Below are 18,896 nucleotides of genomic sequence, written 5' to 3'. Positions count from 1 at the left end.
CTGATCAATCAGCTGACGGATCGATTGTCTCACTGTTTCAGATGTAAACGCACAAAACAGTTAAATTAAAACTAACAGTCGTGTTGTTTAATCCTGTCTAGAACCTTTTTTTAAAAAAGATCTGATTTACATTCAAATCTTTCCAGTGACGTCACTCATGAAGTCATCGATCTTTCTTTTGTTTTCTCAGTAGAAAAACGTAAATAACAGGAAATTATCTTCAGTTCATGATTGTGCTTTTATTGTGTAAAAGTTGACCGGAAGTTCCGGACGTCTCGAGCTGCGGCTGTTGACGGATGTTGCGTCACTGCTGCTTTAAAGCAGGCAGAGCCGAGCCGATCCGAGCAGAACCAGGCCACACAACCCGAACCAGATGGATCATTTCGGAGCCTGAAAACTCGGACTAGAACCAGGACCGAGACCCGGAACACATCCTGGATTAAAGAGTTCGATCCAACCCGGAAACTCCCGGGACGAAACCCGGATTAAAGCCCGAGTGTCGGGACGTTGGAGCCGGAGTGAAGCCGCCTCAGTACCCGGGTAGGTCTCCTCCTCCGCCGCCTCGTGTTTCTCTTCGTCTAACTGGAATTTATCGGGTCTTCTGTCGTCTTTTCTCGGGTTAGCTCGCCGTTAGCCGCCCGTCGTGTCCGGGTGTTCCGGTGGGAAACCCCCGGGCCGCGGGCCTGCTGCAGCCCGGCTGTCCTGCTGCTTCCTCCGGGTTGTTTTCATGAGGAGGGAGCGGCTCTGCTGCGGCTGCTGCTGGCGTCCACACAGATGCTAACAGATGCTAACATCAGCTAATATCAGCTAATATCAGCTAACATCTGCTAACATCAGCTTCTCTGATCTGAAGCTCGTGTATCTGTTACATGATGACATGAAGCTGCTCTGTGTTTTCTCTCCTTCAGTGTCTGAAACCACTTCAGTGATTGGGTCGAATCCCCGCAGAGACGCTTCAGTTCACTGTAATATTTACCTTTCATATTAAACGTTACTGTCTGTAGTTACCGTCAGTGTTTAGTTTCACAGATAGAGTCTTCATGAAGCTTCACTCTCAGTAGTTTGGATACAGATGCATCACATGTTGAAACTGCCCCACACGTCCTGCTGCTGCAGGTGATTTAGGTGTAATGTCCCTTTATGTTGTCACTTTGTCTCCTGACCTTGGACCTTCCTCCTCTGATGAAGCCGCTGTCACCTTTAATGTATGAATCATATTCACTGACTTTATAAATATGAACGAAGCTGTGAGCAGATTTAATGACACAACGATCAGGACGATACTGGAAACACTGATTACATATGTGACTAAAACTGATAACTTTAATGTCTTTATTCATAAAGAACTGATGAAGGAGAGCTCGTCCATCAACCAGACGACTGAAGTCAGTCCACGATGTCGTGAACATTAATGTCAAGCAGCAGAAAAGTTCCTGCTTCATGTTTCTATGTTAAACCTGCAGAGCTGATATCTCACATCTGTGACACGTGTGTGTGTGTGTGTGTGTGTGTGTGTGTGTGTGTGTGTGTGTGTGTGTGTCACTTAGCTGTGATGTTGTGATGATAAACTTCACACTTTGCCCTGAACGTCACACGTTGAACTCTCCCCCGTCAGTCTGCACTGGTGCTGCGTTCACTGACACTCTGGACTCTAAACTGTGTTTGTTTGTTCAGGTGACTGAAAGACCAACAGTGTCACCTGAACACACCTGTGGACCGACGTTCAGAGTGTCGGTGTTGTTGTTCGTCACAGATCAGTTCTCACATAGAGATCAGATGTTACTGAATATTACAGCCGCTAACTGCAGCTGGAACTGGGGTGCAGCTAACTGACAAAGCTAACGTTAGCATGCTAACATCTGACCTGATTTGAGTAACAGAGGATGTTTGGAGTCAGTCGACACGCCTGACATGGAAAAGTCTAAACCAGCAGAGATTTGATAGGTCAAACTGAGGACTGAGTCTCCAGCTTGACTACAAGACCCAGGATGCATTGCTCCCAGCTGCAGTCACGTTAACTTGGTGTGTGTGTGTGTGTGTGTGTGTGTGTGAAGACGGCCTCCACCCACGCCTCACATCTGGAAACAATTTCACACACACACACACACACACCCTCTCTGCTGTGTGATGACATCATACTCCTCACATGCTGATGATGTCATCAGGAGGATTTTAACGACCCGACTTTAACTCTCAGTGGAGTATCAGTACTTTTACTGTAGTAAAGAATCAGATTAGCTACTTTCCGTCTGTTGATCAGCTGTTTGGGTGGAACTGAACCAGAACTTGTCACCTCACACACACTTCAGACCCGCCAACACACAGAGTCGGTTCTGACGGTGACGAGGAGATTCTGTTCGTTGTCTTTTTACACAACAGGAACAAAGCGGCCATGTTTGTTTTCAGCTTCAATAATGAGCTCAGAAGTATATTGGTTGCAAACTATATTGATAATAAATGAATTGTGTCAATCATTTTTGAACACGTTCTGGTTCCAACTTCTTAAAGTCAGAACATGACGAGTGTCGGACTCTTTGGATCGGTTCTGTTAAATACATCACGCTGAGTTCTGTGAAATCGTGATCAGCAGTTAATTATTTTATCTCAACATTTATATTCCTGAAAATATTCAGCAGATGACTTGATAATAAAAAAAGAATCGTTAGTGTCCTTTGCAGTATTTTACCAGCAGGTCCGGTTCAGGAGGTCCAACAGAATCCAGATCAGCTGCTTGTTTCTGATCTGAACACAGAAACCAGAGAAAATCTGTGAGGAGGAGAGCCGCTCTGATTCTGATGGACAATAAAAATAGAAACGCCTCCTCCTCACTGCAGAGACGACGACAGCGATGATGATGATGATGATGATGCACATCAACAGCGTCACCGACCCGTCCTGTGGGTCGGACCCGTCCTGTGGGTCGGACCTCCTCTCAGCTGGTGTTTAATTAGACACACCGAGCGTTTAATCAGCCGTCGTCACTGTTTTATCAGCTGAACGTGTCGAGATTTAATCCACTTCCTGTTGAGCTGGTGTGAAGGCAGGAGGACGTTACATCACACACACACACACACACACACACACACACACACACACACACACACACACACACACACACATCACACACACACACACACACATCACACACACACACACACATCACACACACACACATCACACACACACATCACACACACACACACCTCACACACACACACAGCTGAACGTTTGTTTATCAAACACAGGATATTCTATAGTAATACAATAAATGTATAACAGAACCGCAACTAATGATTAATTTCACTGTTGATTGATCTTCGATTACTGTATTGATTAATTGATTAGTTGTTTGATTTATAAAACTTTTTCATGTTGATCGATGTTTCGATTTCTCAGATATTCAACCAGCCAACTTTTGACTGTTCTGACTGAAATTAATTGATAAATAAAGTTGAAGAGTAGGTGATCAATAGTTCTTGTTATGATTGTTATTGATTTGTTGCAGGTCAATCATAAAGAATATTCTGGGAGCATTACAGAACGTTTCTTCTCTTTCTATTTCTTTAGGCCTCCTGCTCCAAAATGGCCGACGCCGAGGTCTCCTTGTCCCCGGCTCTGCGGCCCCTTCACATTAGCCCCTCCCACTCAGCCCCGCCCCCTCCACCAGCCTCCTCCTCCTCCCCCACCACCTTCTCCTGCCCCTCCTCCCCCTCCAGTGCCTCCTCTTCCTCCTCTTCTTCATCATCTTCCTCTTGTTCTGAGAGCTCCTCTGACTGCCCGGCCCATCATCACCACCATCACCACCACCACCACCACCACCACCACCCCCGCCCTCAGCTGCAGCTGCCTCCACCCTCCAGCGAGCAGCCGTCCTCGCCCAGCGCCAGCCCCCGCAGCTCCAGCCCCAGCGGGAGCATCGGCAGCACCGGCAGCCTCGGCAGCAGCGCCAGCGAAGGAATCGGTAGCAGCGGTACGTCGAGTGGTGGCGACCCGCGAGGCCCCAGCCCCCCGCTGGATGTCATCTCAGAGGACGCCATGGAGATGGACCTGGGGGTCGACCAAGGTAACCAGGACAGAGCAGGTTGTTCTGGATGATGATTTAGATGTTAGCGGTGTTGTTTGTGAGGGTTCGTTCACTGACGGTGGTCAAACTGGATCAATGTTCATGCAATTCATGGACCAACTCAGAATTCACCTGGTTGTTTCAACATTTAGACCTGATCCAAGAGACTGGTACCGCGGTGAGTGCTCTACGTAAAGCTGAGCCCAACTATTGTATATCTAGTAGCAGATAAAGGTCTTAGAGCTGGTTTTACAGTCAGGGACCGGCACATAGGACTAACTCGATTACCTGCACCCTGACACGGCCCGGCACCAGACCACTCTAACCTGGTCTCCTTGGATCAGGTCCTTGCCAGTAAGATTCTATCCCAGGCCTGGCTCCAGGAAGTGGCCCCATGTCCTTCATCCAGGCGAGGTGGCTTAATCTCAAAAACCCCAGGTCATGGAAGTAACTAAAGGTCACAGAAGGACAGAATCGTCATGTGTCCACACCTCTAGTCTGGTGCTAAGTCTGGTCCTCAGTCTGGTGCTCAGTCTGGTGCTAAGTCTGGTCCTTAGTCTGGTCCTTAGTCTGGTGCTCAGTCTGGTGCTCAGTCTGGTGCTCAGTCTGGTCCTCAGTCTGGTGCTCAGTCTGGTCCTCAGTCTGGTCCTCAGTCTGGTCCTCAGTTTGGTGCTCAGTCTGGTCCTCAGTCTGGTCCTCAGTTTGGTGCTTAGTCTGGTCCTCAGTCTGGTCCTCAGTCTGGTGCTTAGTCTGGTCCTCAGTCTGGTCCTCAGTCTGGCCCTCAGTCTGGTCCTCCGTCTGGCCCTCCGTCTGGTCCTCCGTCTGGTGCTTAGTCTGGTGCTTAGTCTGGTCCTCAGTCTGGCCCTCAGTCTGGTCCTCAGTCTGGTCCTCAGTCTGGTGCTTAGTCTGGTCCTCAGTCTGGTGCTCAGTCTGGTGCTTTGTCTGGTCCTCAGCCTGGCCCTCAGCCTGGCCCTCAGCCTGGCCCTCAGCCTGGTGCTTAGTCTGGTCCTCAGTCTGGCGCTCAGTCTGGTGCTTAGTCTGGTCCTCAGTCTGGTGCTCAGTCTGGTGCTTAGCCTGGCCCTCAGCCTGGCCCTCAGCCTGGCCCTCAGCCTGGTGCTTAGTCTGGTCCTCAGTCTGGCGCTCAGTCTGGTGCTTAGTCTGGTCCTCAGTCTGGCGCTCAGTCTGGCGCTCAGTCTGGTGCTCAGTCTGGTCCTCAGTCTGGTGCTCAGTCTGGCCCTCAGCCTGGCCCTCAGTCTGGCGCTCAGTCTGGCCCTCAGTCTGGTGCTTAGCCTGGCCCTCAGTCTGGTCCTCAGTCTGGTCCTCAGTCTGGTCCTCAGTCTGGTGCTTAGCCTGGCCCTCAGTCTGGTCCTCAGTCTGGTCCTCAGTCTGGCCCTCAGTCTGGCCCTCAGTCTGGTCCTCAGTCTGGTGCTCAGTCTGGTGCTCAGTCTGGCCCTCAGTCTGGCCCTCAGTCTGGTCCTCAGTTTGGTGCTTAGTCTGGTCCTCAGTCTGGTCCTCAGTCTGGTGCTTAGTCTGGTGCTTAGTCTGGTGCTTAGTCTGGTGCTCAGTCTGGTGCTTAGCCTGGCCCTCAGTCTGGCCCTCAGTCTGGCCCTCAGTCTGGCCCTCAGTCTGGTCCTCAGTCTGGTGCTCAGTCTGGTGCTCAGTCTGGTGCTCAGTCTGGCCCTCAGTCTGGTCCTTAGCCTGGCCCTCAGTCTGGTCCTCAGTCTGGTGCTCAGTCTGGTCCTCAGTCTGGTCCTCAGTCTGGTCCTCAGTTTGGTGCTCAGTCTGGTCCTCAGTCTGGTCCTCAGTTTGGTGCTTAGTCTGGTCCTCAGTCTGGTCCTCAGTCTGGTGCTTAGTCTGGTCCTCAGTCTGGTCCTCAGTCTGGCCCTCAGTCTGGTCCTCCGTCTGGCCCTCCGTCTGGTCCTCCGTCTGGTGCTTAGTCTGGTGCTTAGTCTGGTCCTCAGTCTGGCCCTCAGTCTGGTCCTCAGTCTGGTCCTCAGTCTGGTGCTTAGTCTGGTCCTCAGTCTGGTGCTCAGTCTGGTGCTAAGTCTGGTCCTTAGTCTGGTCCTTAGTCTGGTGCTCAGTCTGGTGCTCAGTCTGGTGCTCAGTCTGGTCCTCAGTCTGGTGCTCAGTCTGGTCCTCAGTCTGGTCCTCAGTCTGGTCCTCAGTTTGGTGCTCAGTCTGGTCCTCAGTCTGGTCCTCAGTTTGGTGCTTAGTCTGGTCCTCAGTCTGGTCCTCAGTCTGGTGCTTAGTCTGGTCCTCAGTCTGGTCCTCAGTCTGGCCCTCAGTCTGGTCCTCCGTCTGGCCCTCCGTCTGGTCCTCCGTCTGGTGCTTAGTCTGGTGCTTAGTCTGGTCCTCAGTCTGGCCCTCAGTCTGGTCCTCAGTCTGGTCCTCAGTCTGGTGCTTAGTCTGGTCCTCAGTCTGGTGCTCAGTCTGGTGCTTTGTCTGGTCCTCAGCCTGGCCCTCAGCCTGGCCCTCAGCCTGGCCCTCAGCCTGGTGCTTAGTCTGGTCCTCAGTCTGGCGCTCAGTCTGGTGCTTAGTCTGGTCCTCAGTCTGGTGCTCAGTCTGGTGCTTAGCCTGGCCCTCAGCCTGGCCCTCAGCCTGGCCCTCAGCCTGGTGCTTAGTCTGGTCCTCAGTCTGGCGCTCAGTCTGGTGCTTAGTCTGGTCCTCAGTCTGGCGCTCAGTCTGGCGCTCAGTCTGGTGCTCAGTCTGGTCCTCAGTCTGGTGCTCAGTCTGGCCCTCAGCCTGGCCCTCAGTCTGGCGCTCAGTCTGGCCCTCAGTCTGGTGCTTAGCCTGGCCCTCAGTCTGGTCCTCAGTCTGGTCCTCAGTCTGGTCCTCAGTCTGGTGCTTAGCCTGGCCCTCAGTCTGGTCCTCAGTCTGGTCCTCAGTCTGGCCCTCAGTCTGGCCCTCAGTCTGGTCCTCAGTCTGGTGCTCAGCCTGGCCCTCAGTCTGGCGCTCAGTCTGGCCCTCAGTCTGGCCCTCAGTCTGGTCCTCAGTTTGGTGCTTAGTCTGGTCCTCAGTCTGGTCCTCAGTCTGGTGCTTAGTCTGGTGCTTAGTCTGGTGCTTAGTCTGGTGCTCAGTCTGGTGCTTAGCCTGGCCCTCAGTCTGGCCCTCAGTCTGGCCCTCAGTCTGGCCCTCAGTCTGGTCCTCAGTCTGGTGCTCAGTCTGGTGCTCAGTCTGGTGCTCAGTCTGGCCCTCAGTCTGGTCCTTAGCCTGGCCCTCAGTCTGGTCCTCAGTCTGGTCCTCAGTCTGGTGCTCAGTCTGGTGCTCAGTCTGGTCCTCAGTCTGGTGCTTAGTCTGGTCCTCAGTCTGGTGCTTAGTCTGGTCCTCAGTCTGGTCCTCAGTCTGGTCCTCAGTCTGGTGCTTAGTCTGGACCTCAGTCTGGTGCTTAGCCTGGCCCTCAGTCTGGCCCTCAGTCTGGTCCTCAGTCTGGGACTAGTTTGTCTCGGGGGACCTTACCACAGGATGAGTGCTGCAGCCTCTGTTGCACACCAGCAGGACTCAGATTCAGTGGTAACAGTTTATCTGACCTCTACTTGTGTCCTTCTTTCTTCGAAGTGATCGACCCAGAAGTTGCCTTGAAGGCCTGCCAGGAAGTTCTTCTCAAGGTCCAGTTGCAGAACAGGGAAGTGCCGGACGAGCAACAAGTTGACAACAAACAACAACAGGACGATCATCAACAACAACACCACCAACACTACACAGAAGTAACGGAGTGCTCCGGTCCACAGTGGCACATCAGCCCAGACACCAGCTCCATCAAAGAGGAAGAGGAGGAAGAGGAGGAGGAGGAGAGTTCTGGGAAGGATGGAGACAAACAAGGATGTACTTCCCAGCGAGACCCTCGTCCTTCAGCCCGGCCAGAGTCGTCTTTAATGCCGTCGGCATCGTCATCATCATCATCCAAACAATCATGGCTGCTGCGCTTGTTTGAGTCCAAGCTGTTTGACGTCTCCATGGCGATCTCCTACCTGTACAAGTCCAAGGAGCCAGGTGTGCAGGCGTACATCGGGAACCGCCTCTTCAGCTTCCTGGACAGCGAGGTGGACTTCTACCTGCCGCAGCTGCTCAACATGTATGTGCACATGGACACGGAGGTGGGCGATGCCATCAGACCGTACCTGGTGAGTCCTCACACACCTGATCAGTAAAACAACAAAGGTCTTAATTAAGGGGTAATTGTTGATCAATAGTTTATCTGGTTCTTACTGTGAATCAGATATATGACCTGTCCAAGAATCAGGCAAGTCCAAGGTCATGAGTTCCAAGTACCGGGTAGGTCCAAAGTTTTTTGTCCAACACTGAACGTGTCTTTACATTTAAGATGGAAGCAAGTTGGTGGTTTGGAGCGAGTGCAACAGGTACAGCAGTAGCAGCTAGAACTAGCATGGCTCACCTGCAATACCTGCCAGAGACCAGAGTCAGAAAGACCACAACCTCTCAAATGTGGGAGGAGTTTACGTGGAGGTTTTAGGTTGGCTTCTCAATGGTCAGGTAAACCATCCTATGACTCTGCAGAGGCAGGACCTGGTCCTCTGCCCGACGTGTCCTACGAGCTGAACGGTCTTGTTCTGAATGTTCTGGATGTTCTGGATGTTGACCTCTGAAGTCTTTGTGTGTCTCAGATCCACCGCTGCAGAGGCAGTATAACCTTCTCTCTGCTGACGGCCTGGCTGTTGGGTGCCTACTCCTCCGACATGCACATCTCCACCCAGCGTCACTCCAGAGGCACCAAACTCAGAAAACTCATCCTGTCCGACGAACTCAAACCTGAACTCAAATCTGATGCACCCAGAACCATATCTGCGTCTGGCAGCCCGGCATCCTCACCGTCCCACCGGCGCTGTCACCGGAGACACAACAGCAACAACGTGGAGTCCTCCCCGTCCTCCTCCACAGCCGGCCCCCCATCGGACAGCGCCGGACTGGGGGAGGCAGAGGTGTTTGTCTCCCCGTCCAGAAGGACCCACCAGAGATCCAAGTCGGACGCCACCACGGCAAGCAGCGGGCCGGGCTCTGGCCTCCGACGGACAGGAAGTAACCCGAAAGTGGAAGCTGTCCATGAAGAGGTGAGAACCAGACTTTAGTTTTTATGTTTCACTGTTTAGAAGATCTGACATGTTACTACAGGTCAACTGTCTGGTTGTTTCTCCACTCGAGAATATTTAAATCATCAATCAGAGGGAGGGAGGGGGGAGGAGGAGGAGGAGGAGGGAGGGAGGGAGGAGGGAGCGGGGAGCGGGGAGGTTGGAGGAGGAGGAGGAGGAGGAGGAGGAGGAGGAGGGGGGATGGTTGGAGGAGGAGGAGGTGGAGGAGGAGGAGGAGGGAGGAGGAGGAGGAGGAGGAGGAGGAGGAGGAGGAGGAGGAGGAGGAGGGAGGGGAAGGGAGGAGAGGAGGGAGAGGGGAGGAGGGAGATGGGGAGGTAGGAGGGGAGGTGGGAGGAGGAGGAGGAGGAGGGGGAGGGAGAGGGAGGGAGCGGGGAGGAGGAGGGGGGGGGAGGAGCGGGGAGGAGGAGGAGGAGGAGGAGGAGGGGAGGGGAGGGAGAGGGGAGGAGGAGGAGGGGAGGGGGAGGAGGAGGAGGAAGGAGGAGGAGGGGGGGGGAGGGGGAGGAGGAGGAGGGGAGGAGGAGGAGGGAGGAGGAGGAGGAGGGAGGAGGAGGAGGGAGGAGGGAGCGGGGGGGGAGGAGGGGGAGGAGGGGAGGAGGAGGAGGGAGGAGGGAGGAGGGAGGGGGAGGAGGAGGAGGAGGAGGGAGGAGGGAGGAGGGAGGGGGAGGAGGAGGGGGGGGGAGGAGGAGGAGGGAGGGGGGAGGAGGAAGAGGAGGGGGGGGTGGGGGGGAGGAGGTTCACTGCCACACTGCAGATTCTGACAACAACACAGTTCAACAGACGAACAGAACTGTTTCAGAACCTGTAAAAGTTTTTCAGATCTCCTCGTTTGGTTTTGGAGATTATTGATCAACTGAATCTATCGATCCGAGTGGTCGATGGAACAATAACTCGTTCTGTCTCTGAAGCTGTTTTTAAAGGATCTCTGTTTGTCCTGACCCGTCTGGGTCGAGCTGTAATCCTGCCTCACTCTGTGTTTCGGGGGATTCCTGCTGCAGAATCTGGGTCACGTAAACATCTGTCCCGTCTTTGATTTCCTCCCAAATGTCTGTGAAACGTTTCCATGTGTCGCAGGCGGAGCTGGTTCTGGGCGGGGCGGGTCGGGTCGAAGCCTCTGAGGAGGATTTAAACCATGTGATGCTGAAGGTTCAGCCCGGTCATGTGATGACAAGTCGGGCCTGAAAATGTTTAACGAGATGCTGAGATGGAGAAACGAGACAAAGTGCTAAGAGAGTTCTGTTTCCTCAGAACCAGAACTGAAGGTTTAAACTTCAGAACATCTTTTTGTTTCATTCACGTTGACACAGACAGCCAAATTCTGATCGTGTTGGAGGAATAAAACATCGAGAAACCCAAATCATTCAAGTTTATCAATCAGTTTAATTATGTTTAATGGTTCTGATGGTTCTGATGGTCCAGAGTGACTTCAGTCTGGTTTTCATCAAACCAGACGATGATTCAAGTTAATGTTAACCAACAAACAAACAAACAAACAAAGGTTTATTTAACAAGAAGCGTGAACAGCTGCTGTGATGTCATGATCACTGGTGATCATCATCATATTGATCTCAGTCGATCGATCAGATCGCCTCACTAACATCTTTCTACATCATCTCTGACGATCCAACACGCAGTGACGCGTTTAATTAAACCTGCTGCCTCGTTTGTTTCTGTCTCAAGTCACAGCGTCATTAGAAATGTTCAGGTGATGATGTCACAATGTCACAATGAGGTGTTACCGAGGCGACAGCTTCATCCTCGGGCTGCCGTCTCCACGGTAACTGGACACCATCTTCAGCTGGTGTCAGTCAGAGGTGGAGTCACTCCGCCCTCTGCTGGACGAACAGCGGAGCTGCAGCTTAACGTGTGTGTGTGTGTGTGTGTGTGTGTGTGTGTGTGTGTGTGTGTGTGTGTGTGTGTGGCAGCCCGACCGTCTGCGTCCTCAGAGGGAGTTCGTTAAGTCTCTGCTCTGCATCGGGAAGCGTTTGGCGACGCTGCCGACCAAAGAGCAGAAGACGCAGCGGCTGATCTCAGAACTGTCGCTGCTCAACCACAAGCTGCCGGCCCGAGTGTGGCTGCCGACCGCCGAGCACCAGCACCACGTCTGCAGGATCCCACACACACAGGCCGTGGTGCTCAACTCCAAAGACAAGGTACACACACACACACACACACACACCTGACCAGGTAACACTGCTGACCTGAAGGAGCTGTGAGGCATTCACTGACCATCAGTTATTCTCAGGTCCAGCACAGAGCTTAGCACAAAGACTTGAAGTGGAGGGAAACTGTTAGCCTAGCTTTAAAGATGCACTGTGTTTGACATCTTCCTCTTCCTGCTCCTCCTCGTCCTCTTCCTGCTCCTCCTCGTCCTCTTCCTCTTCCTGCTCCTCCTCTTCCTCTTCCTCCTCTTCCTCTTCCTGCTCCTCCTCTTCCTCTTCCTCTTCCTGCTCCTCCTCTTCCTCCTCCTCTTCCTCTTCCTCCTCTTCCTCTTCCTGCTCCTCCTCTTCCTCTTCCTCTTCCTGCTCCTCCTCTTCCTCTTCCTCTTCCTGCTCCTCCTCTTCCTCTTCCTCTTCCTGCTCCTCCTCTTCCTCTTCCTCCTCTTCCTCTTCCTGCTCCTCCTCTTCCTCCTCCTCTTCCTCCTCCTCAGGCTCCGTACATCATCTATGTGGAGGTTCTGGAGTGCGAGAGCTTCGAGACGTCTCCAGTTCCCGTTCGGATCCCGGAGACAAGGATCAGGTCCGCTCGCTCTGCAGAGAATCTGGACTGCGGCGGTGGCGTCACCGTGGCTAACGCTAATGCTAACAGCGGGATGACATCAGAGCACCGAGCAGGAAGTTTCTCCACCGTACCAAATTACGACAACGACGACGAGGCGTGGGCCACCGACGACATCGGACAGCTGCAGGTGGAGGTGAGGACGAGTCCCTGATCTCACCTTTATTAACACTGTCCAGGTAGAGACACACAACTCATCTGTGTGTGTGTGTGTGTGTGTGTGTGTGTGTGTGTGTGTGTGTGTGTGTGTGTGGCAGGCGGAGGCTCAGACCAGCAGCAGCGACAACATCAGTCAGTTTTCAGTCGACAGCATCACGAGTCTGGAGAGCAAAGAGCCGGTGTTCATCGCCGCGGGAGACATCAGGTACACACATACACACACACACACACACACACACACACACACACTGTCGAGGCGTCCGTCTCTCACCGTGCGTCCTGTCGGCTCTCAGGCGTCGTCTGTCGGAGAACCTCGCTCACACTCCGACCACGTTCAGACGAGACCCCGAGGATCCGTCAGCCGTCGCCCTCAAAGAACCCTGGGAGGAGAAAGTCAGGTGAGTGCGGTGACGTCGGCTGTGTGTGTGTGTGTATGTGTGTGTGTGTGTACACGTGTCTACAAGTGTGTTTGTGTGCAGGCGGATCAGAGAGGCGTCTCCGTACGGTCACCTCCTCAACTGGAGGCTGCTGTCCGTCATCGTCAAGTGTGGAGACGACCTGAGACAAGAGCTGCTGGCCTATCAGGTCCTCCGACAGCTGCAGGTACACACACACACACACACACACACACACACACACACACACACACACACACACACACACACCTGATGGTCCTCTGACTCGTGTTTCTGTCTCAGTCGATCTGGCAGCAGGAGCGAGTTCCTCTGTGGATCAAACCTTATAAGATCCTGGTGATGTCATCGGACAGCGGGATGATCGAGCCCGTCCTCAACGCCGTCTCTCTGCACCAGGTACCACATGAGTTCTGTTAACGCTTCACTGAGTCCGATGACTGTTTTCACTCTGTTAATTGACGTGTCGTGTCTTGGTGTCCGTCAGGTGCGTAAACAGAGTCAGCTGTCTCTGCTGGACTACTTCCTGCAGGAACACGGCAGCTTCACCACCGAGGCCTTCCTCACCGCTCAGAGGAACTTTGTGCAGAGCTGTGCAGGATACAGCCTCATCTGTTACCTGCTGCAGGTCAAAGACAGGTGAGACACCTGCAGGCTGTGTGCTAGGCTAGGCTAGGCTAGGCTAACAGTTAGTGATCAGTGCAGATGTTTTTGTTTTATTAACATAACATAAATAAACAAAAGTACAGAAACACAAAACTTAAAGTTTGACTTCATCAGAACTGAGTTCAAACCAAAAATCTGAACCTCGTCTGTAAGAGTCACATTGAACATTTAACATCGACTGTACAGCAGCAGATCAGTGATCTGAGGTCCACACAGCTGGACCGGGCCAGAACACAGGTAACATTCAGCTCTCAGCTGCTGCTAACTGCTCTTAAATCAGCCGTTTCTCTTTGGGAGTCTGGTATTGTGACCTGAGACACACTGAAGACTGAAGTGATGATCAGATGATCAATCGATTCTTCCTCTGCAGACACAACGGGAACATCCTGCTGGACTCTGAAGGTCACATCATCCACATCGACTTCGGCTTCATCCTCTCCAGCTCGCCGCGCAACCTCGGCTTCGAGACATCCGCCTTCAAACTCACCTCAGAGTTTGTGGATGTGAGTAAAAACGTTTGAGACGATGATGGTGATGATGGTGATGATGGTGGTGATGGTGATGATGGTGGTGATGGTGATGATGGTGGTGATGGTGATGATGGTGATGATGGTGGTGATGATGATGGTGATGATGATGATGATGATGGTGATGATGATGATGGTGGTGATGATGGTGATGATGATGATGGTGGTGATGATGATGATGATGATGATGGTGGTGATGGTGATGATGGTGGTGATGATGGTGATGGTGGTGATGATGATGGTGATGATGGTGGTGATGATGGTGATGGTGATGGTGGTGATGGTGGTGATGATGGTGATGATGGTGATGATGATGATGAATGATGGTGGTGATGATGATGATATGGTGATGATGGTGAGATGATGATGGTGATGGTGATGATGATGGTGATGGTGATGGGATGGTGATTGATGGTACGGTGGTGATGGTGATGGTGCGGTGATGGTGATGGATGATGGTGGTGATGATGATGTGTGATGGTGATGATGGTGATGGTTGATGATGGTGATGATGATGGTGATTGTGATGGTGATGATGATGATGATGGTGATGGTTTGATTGTGATGATGGTGATGATGATGGTGGTTGATGATGGTGATGATGATGGTGGTGGTGATGATGATGGTGGTGATGATGATGGTGGTGATGGTGGTGGTGATGATGATGATGGTGGTGATGATGATGATGATGATGGTGATGATGATGATGGTGGTGATGATGATGATGGTGGTGATGGTGATGGTGGTGGTGATGATGATGATGATGGTGGTGATGATGATGGTGGTGGTGATGATGATGGTGATGATGATGATGGTGATGGTGATGATGATGATTATGATGGTGATGATGATGGTGATGGTGATGGTGGTGGTGATGGTGATGGTGGTGATGATGATGATGATGATGATGATGATGATGGCGGCGGCCGCGGTGTGTTGCAGGTGATGGGCGGTCTGGATGGCGACATGTTCATCTACTATAAGATGTTGATGCTTCAGGGTCTGATCGCGGCGAGGAAGCACATGGAGAAAGTTCTGCAGATCGTGGAGATCATGCAGCAAGGTAACTGAGTACACCGCCTCAGTAATCTGAGTATTTCTGTTGTTACCGTCTGTGTTTACTGAGCTGATGCAGCATGATGACCTGTCTGTGTGGCTCCGCCCCCTCAGGCTCTCACCTGCCCTGCTTCCACGGCTCCAGCACCATCCGCGGGCTGAAGGAGCGTTTCCACATGTCGCTGACGGAGGAGCAGCTGCAGCTGCTGGTGGAGCAGCTGGTGGACGGCTCCATGCGCTCCATCACCACCAAACTCTACGACTCCTTCCAGTACGTCACCAACGGGATCATGTGACCGCACGGACGCTGACGCCCGGCTGGCCACTTCCTGTCTGATGGAAACTCGGCTCAGCCAATCACAGCGCTGGACTCAGTGGATCTGCTTTCATCTCGCCCTGCGACAGATTTGTTTTGAATCTGAGGATCAGCTGATGGTGGATTTGTTGTGCTGCGTTCACAGGCAGCTGGGAAAGAAGAGCGTCATAGCTGGAAGCGTCAGGATCTGGACTTGATCTGAACTAAACCCTGTTTGTTGTTCTGTTGATCTACTGGACCCGACTCAGAACCAGCACACTGAGCTCAGCTGATCTGTGACATCACAGTTCATCAATACATTTATTCCTGTTTGATCAGAAACATTCACAATAACAAGCAAAACAAATGTTACAAGAAAAAACACTTCAGAACAGAAAACTAATGTTTTGTTTTCAGTCTAAATGTGACAAAACTCCAGAATGGATCCTGATCGTGAAGGTTTACTGATGAGGTAACGAGCTTCTGTCAGGACCTGGAGAGGAAAATATGAATTACATTAATTGGTAGTGGCCTAATATTTATTTGACTCTGCAGTTAATATGTGGCAGCAGCTGGTCCTCAGATATTTTCATCATTTAACTCTAAATCCAAAAACATCGTCGAGACAAACACCAGCAGGACGACGTCCGTCTGCAGCTTCTCAGCATGGGAGAAGAAAACCGGTCGGTTCTGTTGGTCCGGTCGTCCTTAAAGAACAGAAACACTACATGAAGAAGCACAACGTGAACTTTGTGTCTCAGAGAGAAATGTTGAGTTTGAAACGTGTCTGAGAGCAGATTAGCTTTCCTCAGCACGTCGACCCGAACTGTGTTCACCAGACACCAAATCTGAGCTAATCCTGGAAGCTAACGTCGGCCAGCTAACGTCGGCCAGCTAACGTCGGCCAGCTAATGTCAGCCGTCTCTTTTATAAAAAGTTCACAGCTCGAATGGAAATTTAGAAAATATTATCCAAATATCCAAAAACAGGTTGATGACAAGAAACCAGCGACTGAATCTCTCTAGAATTAGCATGTCGGCTAGATTAGTGTGAGGATGCATGCTAACGTCATGCTAAAGTGCTCCGTCATTTTTTTAGCGTTGTTATGCTAATGTTGCTGTTAACACAATAATTAATTAACATTGATTAACGTTAATGTTTACGTGCTAACATGCTAACATTAGCACACTCCGTCTTAAGTTCCAGTCCGAGGTAACAAAGTTTAAATTTATCTGCAGCGTTGTTGAGATTTAAATTATTTTTAGTCTTAATAATGAAACTGCAGCTTTCTGAAATGTTCAGATAAAACAAACTATTATTTTGTCAGACAGGCTGAAACCTGCAGGAAGTAGAAGGTTTGTGTCTGGTGAAACGATGAGGTCAAACTCGACACGTTAATCTTTATTTCTGTCGCTGAATGATGTCACTCCCTGTGTTTTTCCTATAGTTTGAGGTCTGAGATGAATTTCAAAAGAAAACACACTCGGCACACAACATGTGATGAAACTCTACAGTGTTTGAACGGAACGTTTGGAGCCGAGCCGACGAACTGTTTCACTTTACTTGAATGGTTTCCTGCCGTCTTTGAGCCAAAATGGCTGCCGAGCGGTGAAAAGTTTTGTTTGCTACAGATTTTATGCAAGAACCTCATCATCCACTAACTCTGTAACTCTGGACTGAATAATGTGTTATGTGTCTAACGATATACTGTATTTGCATATTTAACGTACGCTTGACGCTCGTCCTCCCTGATTGGCCGCCAGATGCATTCCTGTGATTAATTCCAGCCAATCAGGAGCGGCGGCTGTGCAGACTGTTTATTTCTGTGTTTTACAGTTTATTTTCTTCACGAGGAGACGATCCGTTTCCTGTATGTGAACGTTTTTTCTGATAACAGACGGACGTGTTGTCAGTATTGACGAGCGATCGACACTGATGTGAAAACACTCGAGCGGCTTCAGTCCAGCGAGTTTCAGCTGGAAGGACGTAAAAACACGAGATTACGTTTTTCTTCTGTCTTCAAATTAAAACTGCGTTTGAGACGATGACAGCAGACGAGCTAACAGGAGCTAACACATCTGTGAAACATGCACCAGCTAACAGACGTTGTTCTGATCTCTCACTACATGCTTCTTCAGCTCTGAATAGAACTGTTAGTAACGTTAAGGGGGGGTTTATTTGATAAATGTGTTTTATTTTTAAAACTACAAATCACTGAGATTCCCGTTAGCCTACTAGCTAGCTAGCTTCCTGTCGTGTAGGACAGAAGATATTTCACCGTCACCAGATAGAATCCTCAGACACGTGGTGGTGATCAATACTCCGGGCTGCTGTTCCTTTCAGGTGTTCTCGCTGGAATGAAGCCGATGTTCTCTGTTCCTGTCAGGTGACCAACACCTGAGGCGTTCCTGTGTTGTGACCACTATTGACGGAGAAGCAACGCTCCGTTATTGTAATCATGTAACCGTCTGCTAACCGTTAGCCTGCTACTTTATACGCCGCGGCGCTTTGACAGATACGCTCTGTGACTTCAGTTTTACCAGATCAGCAACTTCAACAGCAGATTGTGTCTCTGGTGTGAATATGTACGTATGTAAATGAACCTGTTGGTTTCCTGTGAGAACATTAAGATGCCTTGAGACGTACAGAAGGTACAAACTCTTATCAATGCAACGGGACGGGCCGAGGCGTCTCGGACCTGAGAAGTGCTTTTATATCTGACCTTTGACCGCTTCAGGGACGAGTTCCAACACTGTGTCGTCCTCCTCCGACAGTCCAGACGGTGATATTGATCTGTCGTTACAGGTTTGATCAGAATCATTCAGACAGACTGTCCAGAACTTTACAGCATCAGAAGCTGATCCATGTTTTCGACTGTTGATCGATAATTAAAGGCAACAAAGCTTTAAACTCTTAAAGTCGTAGTTTTCTGAGTGGAGTCTGGTGCGTCTGGAGAGGAGAACACGTGTGAAGCTCGTCCCGTTCTAAGAACCTTTCATGCCTTCTTCCTCCTTCATCAGCTCGAAACACATTCAAGAAATTCAATGTGAAAAACTCTTAAAGTGCATTTATCCTCCTCCACACGTGTCCTGTCGTCTCTGAGCGTCCTCCATGTTTGTGACCCAACACTGAACCTGGAGGCTCCGCCCCCATCAGGTCCATCCGAGCGTGTTCTGCTGACATCGAGCAGAACCACGACAGGGCCTCATGTTGTCTGGGTTTCAGTGAGAGATGCTAACGATGCTAAAGAAGCTAACGTCACGTGAGATGAAAACACTTCAGTTTATAAAGTTCAGTTCATCTCTGACGGAGTGAAAACATTTAAAGTTAGTTTGAGCAGAAAAAGTGTTCAGATCAGCTGGACGGGTCAGAACAGACGGGTCAGAACTTCACTCTGACCCATCAGAGGAGAAACCTCGTTATCGTCTCAGAACTTAATGTCGTTATTACAAAAAATATAACATCATTTTAGGTTAATTAACCAGAAATAAATATATATATATAATAAATATTTTCTCTTTAAGAACATAAATAAATATTTGAGATTTGTCATGTTCATAAAATCATTTGTTACTTTACATATTGTACTGTTCAGATTACTTCCTGCATCACAGACAAAGTTTTTATTTCACCACCAATCAGATAGAAACAGGAAGTGAATTCACCTGCAACAAACAAACAAACAAAGGGGCGGGGTTTAGTTTTTACTGATAATTTGACATCATGACAAATTAAATACAAAGCTTGGAGAGCGAGGCGGAGTCCGACACCGAAGCTGTCGACACACACACCCGACAAAAACCTTAAAAACACCGGACGCCAACAGGAAGTACCGGC

General features: G+C 50.6%; 2 protein-coding genes across 4 annotated transcripts in view; one reads left to right on the top strand and one right to left on the bottom strand.

Annotated features, from left to right (window-relative positions):
* The first annotated feature begins 274 nt into the window (after positions 1–274).
* Positions 275–18,140, top strand: LOC115577662 (phosphatidylinositol 4-kinase beta-like). Its single transcript, XM_030410559.1, has 14 exons — positions 275–540; positions 3,568–4,063; positions 7,619–8,184; positions 8,686–9,129; positions 11,091–11,318; positions 11,816–12,079; positions 12,201–12,307; positions 12,396–12,500; positions 12,582–12,705; positions 12,801–12,914; positions 13,003–13,154; positions 13,552–13,684; positions 14,651–14,771; positions 14,879–18,140. The coding sequence occupies exons 2-14, from the start codon at positions 3,583–3,585 to the stop codon at positions 15,058–15,060; spliced, it is 3,021 nt and encodes a 1,006-aa protein (XP_030266419.1). The 5' UTR covers positions 275–540; positions 3,568–3,582; the 3' UTR covers positions 15,061–18,140.
* Positions 18,141–18,667: 527 nt separating this feature from the next.
* mindy1 (MINDY lysine 48 deubiquitinase 1) overlaps positions 18,668–18,896 on the bottom strand; it is a 10,827-nt gene continuing 10,598 nt past the window's right edge. For all 3 annotated transcript variants that reach the window (XM_030410561.1, XM_030410560.1, XM_030410562.1), the window contains one exon: positions 18,668–18,896. This exon is cut by the window's right edge and continues 1,374 nt beyond it. The gene's annotated coding sequence lies outside the window, so the exon portion shown is untranslated.

This window comes from Sparus aurata, unplaced genomic scaffold (genome assembly GCF_900880675.1).
Source record: "Sparus aurata unplaced genomic scaffold, fSpaAur1.1, whole genome shotgun sequence".
Classification (NCBI taxonomy): Eukaryota; Metazoa; Chordata; class Actinopteri; order Spariformes; family Sparidae; genus Sparus; species Sparus aurata.
This window is presented reverse-complemented; position numbering and strand designations above follow the sequence as displayed.

Coding starts and splice junctions, on each gene's coding strand:
- LOC115577662 (XM_030410559.1), top strand. CDS start 3,583: ATGGCCGACGCCGAGGTCTCCTTGTCCCCGGCTCTGCGGCCCCTTCAC. Junction 12,706..12,800: donor AGGTCCTCCGACAGCTGCAG/GTACACACACAC, acceptor TTTCTGTCTCAG/TCGATCTGGCAGCAGGAGCG. Junction 13,155..13,551: donor CTGCTGCAGGTCAAAGACAG/GTGAGACACCTG, acceptor CTTCCTCTGCAG/ACACAACGGGAACATCCTGC.